General features: G+C 48.3%; 2 protein-coding genes across 2 annotated transcripts; one reads left to right on the top strand and one right to left on the bottom strand.

Annotated features, from left to right (window-relative positions):
• The first annotated feature begins 724 nt into the window (after positions 1-724).
• LOC119272451 (protein HOTHEAD-like) lies at positions 725-2,852 on the top strand. Its single transcript, XM_037553941.1, has 3 exons — positions 725-924; positions 1,020-2,634; positions 2,717-2,852. The coding sequence occupies exons 1-3, from the start codon at positions 816-818 to the stop codon at positions 2,757-2,759; spliced, it is 1,767 nt and encodes a 588-aa protein (XP_037409838.1). The 5' UTR covers positions 725-815; the 3' UTR covers positions 2,760-2,852.
• Positions 2,853-3,022: 170 nt separating this feature from the next.
• Positions 3,023-8,729, bottom strand: LOC119272441 (phospholipase D beta 1-like). Its single transcript, XM_037553933.1, has 10 exons — positions 7,538-8,729; positions 7,039-7,155; positions 6,529-6,723; positions 6,011-6,259; positions 5,843-5,911; positions 5,614-5,761; positions 5,257-5,405; positions 4,993-5,154; positions 4,204-4,401; positions 3,023-3,751 (listed from the first exon to the last, which is right to left on the bottom strand). The coding sequence occupies exons 1-10, from the start codon at positions 8,531-8,533 to the stop codon at positions 3,458-3,460; spliced, it is 2,577 nt and encodes an 858-aa protein (XP_037409830.1). The 5' UTR covers positions 8,534-8,729; the 3' UTR covers positions 3,023-3,457.
• Positions 8,730-8,735: the final 6 nt, after the last annotated feature.

The following is an 8,735-nucleotide window of genomic DNA, read 5'->3' as shown; positions in this document are numbered from 1 at the left end:
ACTGCTTGCCTCTGGGTCCATGACGAGGAGGTGCGGACGCGGTCGGATCCATCATGATGTGGTGTTTTCGGTCACACCAGTTTATGCCCTCTTGTTGGTTGATCTGCGCGTGATGGGCCGACTAGATCTGCCTGTCAGTGTTGTGTTGGCCACCCGCGGCTGGCTCCATGGGGCGCTCCGCGCCATCGATCTAGGGGGCCGCCTCGCATCCAGACTGCTTCAGGAACTGACATCCGTTCATTTATTTTGTCAGTTCATTTATTTGAGGCAAATTTCTTCAGGAACTGACATCCGTTCCATGGGGCATACGTTGGGGATTGGTTTCTGGCGAACGTTCGCCAGATTATCTTTACCGCTTTTTTTTAGTTTCTAGGTTTTTCTTGGTATTTTATTATTTTCTTATAGTTTGGACCGATCTCCTTACATCATAGTTTTGCCTTGGTACCTGTAATATGTATTTGTGCTTGTATATAAAAATGGAGGGAGTATAGTTTTTTCGGGAAAAATATAGTGCACGCGCAAAACCGTCTCAAGATCGGCCAGTAAACCCTCCCCCTTGCTGCTTCATCGCATTTGATATGATATACTCAACAGCTCCTCCCGTCTAAAAAGAAAGTTCATCACTTCTGCATTTCACAACCGATGCATTCCATTTGATATAACCATTCCCTTTCTATACTGACACAAGTTTATGGGGCTGTTCTTTGCACTGCAACCGCCTCCGCATTATTTAACACATCTACCCTCGATCTACCCGCGCGCTAACTCGAGGTTTATAAACCAAGCGAACTTTTCGCGTCCCTGAAGCGCAAAGGATGCCGAGCTCGCCGGCGCAAATGGCACTTGGCCGCGCGAGATCGCCGGCGCTGGTGCTCGCCGCCGCCGTCCTTGGCGCGCTCTGCGTCGTCGCGCTCTCGGAGGATGGTGCGTGTGTTCGGGGTTTTGCATGTCAGCTAGTACGGAGTACGTGCCTGTGTCTGTTATCATGATCAATGACCGATGGTGGCGTGCGTGTGCAGAGCAACTGGAGAACCTGCGGTTCGTGCAGCACGCGCAGGACGCGCCGCTGGTGTCGCACTACAACTACATCGTGGTGGGCGGCGGCACGTCCGGGTGCCCGCTGGCGGCGACGCTGTCGGAGCACTCGCGGGTGCTGCTGCTGGAGCGCGGGGGCCTCCCCTACCGCAACATGTCCAACCAGGAGCACTTCACGGACGCGCTGGCCGACACGTCGCTGGCGTCCCCGGCGCAGCGGTTCGTGTCCACGGACGGCGTGGTGAACGCGCGGGCGCGGGTGCTGGGCGGCGGGAGCTGCCTCAACGCCGGGTTCTACACGCGGGCCAGCAACGAGTACGTGCGCACGGCCGGGTGGGACGCCGGCCTCGTCAACTCGTCGTACCGGTGGGTGGAGCGCGCGCTGGTGTTCCGCCCGGACGTGCCGCCGTGGCAGGCCGCGCTCCGGGACGCGCTGCTGGAGGCCGGCGTCACCCCCGACAACGGCTTCACCTTCGACCACGTCACGGGGACCAAGATCGGCGGCACCATCTTCGACAACAACGGGCAGCGCCACACGGCCGCCGACTTCCTCCGGCACGCCCGGCCGCGGGGGCTCACCGTGGTGCTCTACGCCACGGTGTCGCGGGTCCTGTTCAGGAGCCAGGAGGGGGTGCCGTACCCGGTGGCGTACGGGGTGGTGTTCGCGGACCCGCTGGGGGTGCAGCACCGGGTGTACCTCCGGGACGGGGGCAAGAACGAGGTGATCCTGTCGGCGGGGACGCTGGGGAGCCCGCAGCTGCTGATGCTGAGCGGCGTGGGCCCGCAGGTGCACCTGGAGGCGCACAGCATCCAGGTGCTGGTGGACCAGCCCATGGTCGGGCAGGGCGTGGCCGACAACCCCATGAACTCGGTCTTCATCCCGTCGCCGGTGCCGGTGGGGCTGTCCCTGGTGCAGGTCGTCGGGATCACCAAGTCCGGCAGCTTCATCGAGGGCGTGAGCGGCTCCGAGTTCGGCATCCCGGTGTCCAACGGCGCCCGCCGGCTGGCCAGCTTCGGGCTCTTCTCCCCGCAGACCGGGCAGCTCGGCACGCTGCCGCCGGGGCAGAGGACGCCGGAGGCGCTGCAGCGCGCGGCGGAGGCGATGCGGCGGCTGGACAGGCGGGCGTTCCGGGGCGGCTTCATCCTGGAGAAGATCCTGGGGCCGGTGTCGACGGGGCACATCGAGCTGCGCAGCACCGACCCGCGCGCCAACCCGGCCGTGACCTTCAACTACTTCCAGGAGGCGGAGGACCTGGAGCGGTGCGTCCGGGGGATCCAGACGATCGAGCGGGTGATCCAGTCGCGCGCCTTCTCCAACTTCACCTACGCCAACACCACCGTGGAGTCCATCTTCACCGACTCGGCCAACTTCCCCGTCAACCTGCTGCCGCGCCACGTCAACGACTCCCGCTCGCCGGAGCAGTACTGCAGGGAGACCGTCATGACCATCTGGCACTACCACGGCGGGTGCCACGTCGGCGCCGTCGTCGACGACAACTACCGGGTGTTCGGGGTCAGGGGGCTCAGGGTCATCGACAGCTCCACCTTCAGGTACTCCCCCGGCACCAACCCGCAGGCCACCGTCATGATGCTCGGCAGGTAAACGCAACTCTCAAATCACCCCCGCAATTATACTGATCTGAATGAACTCAACTAACACAACTGTTGTAAATCTGTACAGGTATATGGGCATAAAGATTCAGGCCGAGAGATGGAGGAAATGATATTTCAAGGAGCCATATTTGAATGTAATTCATGGCATAATATTGTATTTGGGGAACCTGGTTTAGACAGATTAATTTGTTTTTTTCCACTTATTCTCTAGGCATAGTCTTTTAGTGCCTGTTTGTTGATTATTATGAAACCCAGTCATCCCTTTAACATGCATTTCTCTGCATTGCAAAATAAGAAGGAAAAACTTATGTTGCAAAGGCATGACGGTGGTTCAAGCAACAATACTTCGATCAAAAAAATTGGAAACCGGTTGCCACATCCACCTACCAATTTCCATTGATAACAAGAGTAGCAAACCAGAATACTGTGCAGGATGCATTTACAGTTTTGTACTAGAAACTTAATTTCATGAAATTACATACCACTATTTTACTTGGTGGTTGTTACATGCTACAAACGCCAGGTTCCCTTCAGAGGGATCCAGCAAGCCATCATCTTATCTATACAGGGACCGAGTACATGTCAAAGGAACATGATGAGTTAAGAATGGAACAGCCAAAGGCAGAAATGACTTGAACATTTTTTTTCCTTGTTTCCAACTTGCCCTACTTGCCTGCTACCTATATATTGGCTTGCGAAATTCTCTCCCTACCTATGTTATCAGGAACCAGAAAATGCTACTTCGGCATCTCTGTTGTCCAGAATACCCAAGAAGTCACCAACAATTGCATGCTTGCATAAGAATAATTCATATAGTGAGGTTTTCTTGGATGGCCGTGAAGGAGCCACAAATGTTTCCGCCCATGTCTGGGAATGTCGCACATCCTGGCAAGGGTTTCACCTTGCCTTTACGGTCAACACTTACAGGGTACTTGAGGAGGTGGCCTCTCATCTCAGTCACCTCATTTGCAAAGAACTGATCCCAGTTATGTTGCCCGAGTTGACGAACCCGCCTCATGCACTCTAGGCTCTCTGGATGGTTAAAGTCTTCCTCGATAATTCCAATATGCTCAGCCCAGAGGGACATTCTGTAGCCATAAATCTACATAAAAAATCACCAAACTTGATTTAAGAGTATAATCCAGAAATACCAGCTGCGTCATAACTAGATTATTACCCTAAGAGATGAGATGATATACCCCGACAACCTTTTTCACTTGCTGTTTTAGAATGCACATATTAGTATTTATATTCACATAACTGTACTTGTAGAATTGCCACCAACAGTATTTATGTGTCATTACATGTCTATAGTTTAGTGTATATATAATTGAAAAAAAGGTAAATGTTAAATGGGTGTAGTTGGAGGCAGTCTCTCTAAATAAGGTGAAACAATTGTAATGAAGCAGCAGTTCTAAGCAACGCATAACATCAGGAAGACAAGTACAAAATCTGCAGGCACAATCTCAAAATGCAAGCTCATGAAAACACCTGTCTTCTGCAGGTACCAAAAGATGTGATTCAGCAGCTTGAACTTGAAACATGAGGCATTACCTGTCCACGCGGAGCAGAAATTTTATTTGCCCATGTATACTGTGGTTGATATGCTCCCATTGCAATCTCAGTATCTCTGATCCCTTCCATCGACCTCTGGTTGATATTAGCTGATCCAATGATCACATATTCATCATCTACAATCATACCTTTTGAATGTACATAAACCATGAATCTCCTATTTTTCCTAGCTTGATCCTGAATAGCAAGTAAAAATAAGTTTCATGTCACAACAACTAGTACATCAAATAACCAGTGAAAATTCAAATACTGAGAAGTTCAAACTATCCCCACAAAAAATGTAAAATTTTGGCAGAGCATCAACATAACTTGCGAAATCACTTCAATTGTTCATCCAAAGGCCTGTCTTAAGCAAAAGTGCTCAAGTAGTCTCTGGCAGAAAAACTCAGTTGTATGCATTGGCCATTTGGTCTACATGTATGACCAAAAGAACAAGACCTTCTATCAAGTTACTTTTAAGAACTAGGGATATGGTCGTTCACAGTAAGATTCATCCGCAAAGAGCCAGTGGCAGAAAGAAACTGACACTTTGATGCTGTGGTGCATCATGCATCATAAAGGCTACCAGAATCATGTCAATATTTTACCAAGAATAACAGAAACTCGGTTCATGCTAAGGTCACATAAGCTCAACGTGTCATGACTACTCTCTTTATTATCATGATTGAAACTAAACCAGTTCAACCTTACTGGAACAAACCAAAACTGCAGGTTAGAGCCAGCATAGCGTGTTGAAACTTGAAAGAAAAACAAGAGAGAAATTCACACCTGAGGATTATTTGCAGTACTTGGAGTACTAGGGCTGTCCCCAATTTCACGATTGCCAAGACAAAAGAAGTTCAAATAATCCTGAGGCTCATATATATCATCCAGACCTACTTCTTTCAAGGCCTTATATATTGTCTCATACATCATTTGCATTGTTTTGTTCTACAATATAAGAGAAAGACAAAACAAGTGATTACGCAATATAAACAGACTGGGTATGCTCCACCAGAACAAATTAGGAAGAACAAGGGTGCTTAATCGAACCTGCCAGTAAAGAATTCTTTGTGTAGGAGCACCAGTTGGATTACCCTCGGGCCACATAGGAACTACTATGTATGCAGAAAACCTCTCTTTTGCCTTAATCTTGTTTGCAATTTTGAGAGCAATTTCAATTGGTACCAAATTGTTAGCCCCTGAAAGACAACAATTTTACCATCATGAGTTGGGATCAGTCAAAGAATTTGGTACATTCTGCATTTTCATTAGATGGACACAGAATCAAGGAGTTGTATCAGAAATGAATACAACTGGACTGTGCACTAATATTCTTCTAAGGATGGGTGTCTGTTCATTAGTCAGATCATTCAAAAGAAGAAACAGAGAACTCTAGAACATGCTTACCAATATCTTTGTTTGAATCCCAATTAAATGAAGAACCGATGAAGTATTGGTTCTCAATGTAAATAAAGTGTTGGGCTGCCCTGATGGCATTCACATAAGCTGTATGTATGCTCATATCAATTAGTACATTCTTCCCACAGACAAGATTCTGTTAGCAAAAATAAAAGTGTTAGTCAGCAGCACAAACTGTAGAATATAATGTCATGCTGTGTTTCGGTTTATCAGTTACCTTCATGGTTGCTACTCGTGGGTCCTTTGGAAATCCCTTGGCAGAGTTTGAGTCAATAGAGCGAAACACCTATTTTGTAAAGTAAAAAGAGACTAGGAGAGTTGAATGCCTGAGTCAAAACAAGAAGGAAAACACTTTGAATCTCCCATTACAGAAAACTGTAAATACCTGAACATGCCATGTCTCTGGGTCATTGTCGCTAAAATAAATTGCATCATCAATGTTTACAATATCATGTATTCTTTCAATCTTGAGAAGTGCATCATCGTTTGATTTCCCCAACTTTTTAATCCCATGGCGTTTGGATGCCTTCAACCAACGCTCCTCAAAGTTCTTCAGAACATCATAAGCTGCTGGACCGTCGATCCTGGAATGCAAGTCATGCCATGGTTCCCTTGGGCCACGGGCATCAACTGTCTGCAAGCAGATGACAAGGGCAAATACTTTCAGAGCAGTGACAAAAATAAACTGAGAATATGGTGACATGCAATTATTATTCCTAGTACAAGATGATCTCCTTCTGATGACTAAGAACCAAACATCACAAAAGGTTCCTACTCTTCTCAAAATTAAGACTATGGTAACTGTTACTCAGTACATGAGAAACTGAACCAACACACAAGTATATGTCTTTCTAAACAATCTGCTTCAAGACACAAGTATATGATAAGGAATCAGAAACTTACAGCAAAGTTTGGATTGTAATAATCCTCCTTGTGTGAAGTTTGAAGAGTCTGAAACAGAGGATGCCCAGGTGTATCATAGCGCCCACCACACAAATCAAGACCTCCGACAAAAGCAATTATTTTTCTCCTATAATTGCCGGCATCAGCATCCACAATAACTGTTTTCTGATGATGAGTAAAAATGGTTCCTGTTTCCTGGTTTTCAAGACCTTCATATGTTAAACAAATGGCACTAATGATTGGTACAATATAATACTTGATATACCATAGAACTGCATTTTGTGATTAGATATATTATATTTATTTTACTGGCCAAACAGTGAACCTACTCGGAAGTATATAACACAACAGCATGATATATCATATGGAGTAACATCCAAGGATACATAAGTCATGGCTGGTAGATAAATGAAACCATTCACATTCACTACGTGCCGTGAACATATAGTTTCAGTGAAACAAATTATCTATTATAATGGATAAGTTGTGGGCCATCGCGGCAGGGATAACCTGCTGTTTCACCCAGCTGTGACGCTTCCCAGCAGATCTTGGGCAAAGTAATACTTGAACTGAAGAGTGCTTGAAAAACCGACGTGTTTCCTCATCTCGTGTGCCCATGAAACCATCCTACAAGTACATCAATTCCCAAAATCAGGAATGGGGCCAGACATGGAATATGCATCTAACGAAAATAACATAGAAAATACAGACAGTAGTTTCAGGAATATCCTCTCGATATTGTTTAATATGACAGCTAAGATATTTTAGTAACTCCTTTACTTGATAACATTAGATATGATGGTATGTTTACAGCAACAAACATGTATGGGCTATGCCATCCTTTAATAAGGTGAGCATCTAAACATTTGAAAAGATATAACAATGTTGTTCTATAAATTATCAGTTTGAATGCAAGATATGTTGTTCATGTACTGTCCCTCAAAAAAAAGTTCTTCATGTAGTGTAAAGACCTCGAGACAGCAATTTGGACTCTATGAATAATTCATACCATCTTAAAGCCGAGAATACTCCTTGACGTTGGATCATCCCATACAAGAAGCAATACCCTAACGCCTTCCTGCGACTTCATCTTCAACAGGTCCCCAAGTGATGGTGCCTTCTCAGCTCCATCCCTTATGAGGTCGATCGTGTGGAACACTGACCAACCCACAATGTAAATCAACCGCCGTGCCTGGCTTATGGCATTGTACATGTCACGCCAGCATTGCCCGTGTTGGTAGCGCAATCCATGATCAAGCCAGATATCTGGGAGAGAACCATCGGGCACATGTGCATCCTGATAGAGGGTCACCCTCATGCCACGGCGCAGCGGGAAGTAAGTATTGGGCACTCCAAGGCAGTCCGGACCAGCAATGACACCATGGTGGTACATTGTAAGGCGAGCCACTGGGATGTACTGAATAGAGAGCTGTAATACAGCACCAGGAGCGCACGGCTTGCCATTGGGCTCTAGCACAGGGTAGATGCCCTCAATCCTGTCCCCAGAAAGGAGATTCTCGGCAGGGATGGCCACAGTTCCCATGAGCTGAGCTCCGAAGACATCGCTGTCCTTGACGACGAACTCAACCTCAGCAGCCTCATGGCCAACAGGCACATGGAAGTTCTGCGCCCAAACGGGGTTCTCGCTATTGGAAACGACGTAGGTGCGAGCGACGGTGGCATAGGAGACCTGGATGGTAACGTAGGGGTCGCTTGTCATTTTAGAGTTGGACTTGCCGCCTACGGAGAGGAGCTCGCTGACCCTCTTGGAGAACATGTCCTTGTTGGGGAGGTTCTTGGCCTCGTGCACCCAAATGTCGAGGCTGCCATGGAGCAGCACCACTTTCAGCGACGCCCTCGTGCTGCCATGCTGTGACCCTCCGGCCACGGTACCGTACGGCACCATCTGCATCCCTCCACCGTTTGAGAAGGAGGCAGAATGCGGTAGTACGGAGGGCGATGACATGGGCACCGGCGTGTAGTCATGGCGGCCGGAGAGGTGCATGTTGGCGAACCCATCGACGATGGGATAGTGCGGTGTGGAGGCCGCGGGTGATTCGGGGGCCGAGGCATGGGGCTGATGGTGGAAGCTGGAGCTAGGGGAGATCGCCGGACTCGGGTAGTAGGTCGCGGGGGATTCAGGGGCCGAGGGATGGGGCTGGTGGTGGAAGCTGGAGCTATGGGAGACCGCCGGGCTCGGGTCGTAG

The sequence above is a fragment of the Triticum dicoccoides genome, chromosome 1A (assembly GCF_002162155.2).
Source record: "Triticum dicoccoides isolate Atlit2015 ecotype Zavitan chromosome 1A, WEW_v2.0, whole genome shotgun sequence".
Taxonomy (NCBI): Eukaryota; Viridiplantae; Streptophyta; class Magnoliopsida; order Poales; family Poaceae; genus Triticum; species Triticum dicoccoides.
Note: the sequence above shows the minus strand (reverse complement) of the source record. Positions and strands in the feature narration are given on the sequence as shown.

What these genes read in the sequence shown, in the direction of transcription:
- LOC119272441 (XM_037553933.1), bottom strand. Translation starts at nt 8,533, where the DNA reads ATGCACCTCTCCGGCCGCCATGACTACACGCCGGTGCCCATGTCATCG. An exon ending in ATTACAATCCAAACTTTGCT is followed by an intron (nt 6,260 to 6,528) that starts GTAAGTTTCTGA and finishes ATCTGCTTGCAG; the next exon opens with ACAGTTGATGCCCGTGGCCC. An exon ending in TTTCTGCTCCGCGTGGACAG is followed by an intron (nt 3,752 to 4,203) that starts GTAATGCCTCAT and finishes TTTTTTATGTAG; the next exon opens with ATTTATGGCTACAGAATGTC.
- LOC119272451 (XM_037553941.1), top strand. Translation starts at nt 816, where the DNA reads ATGCCGAGCTCGCCGGCGCAAATGGCACTTGGCCGCGCGAGATCGCCG. An exon ending in CGTCGCGCTCTCGGAGGATG is followed by an intron (nt 925 to 1,019) that starts GTGCGTGTGTTC and finishes GTGCGTGTGCAG; the next exon opens with AGCAACTGGAGAACCTGCGG. An exon ending in ACCGTCATGATGCTCGGCAG is followed by an intron (nt 2,635 to 2,716) that starts GTAAACGCAACT and finishes AAATCTGTACAG; the next exon opens with GTATATGGGCATAAAGATTC.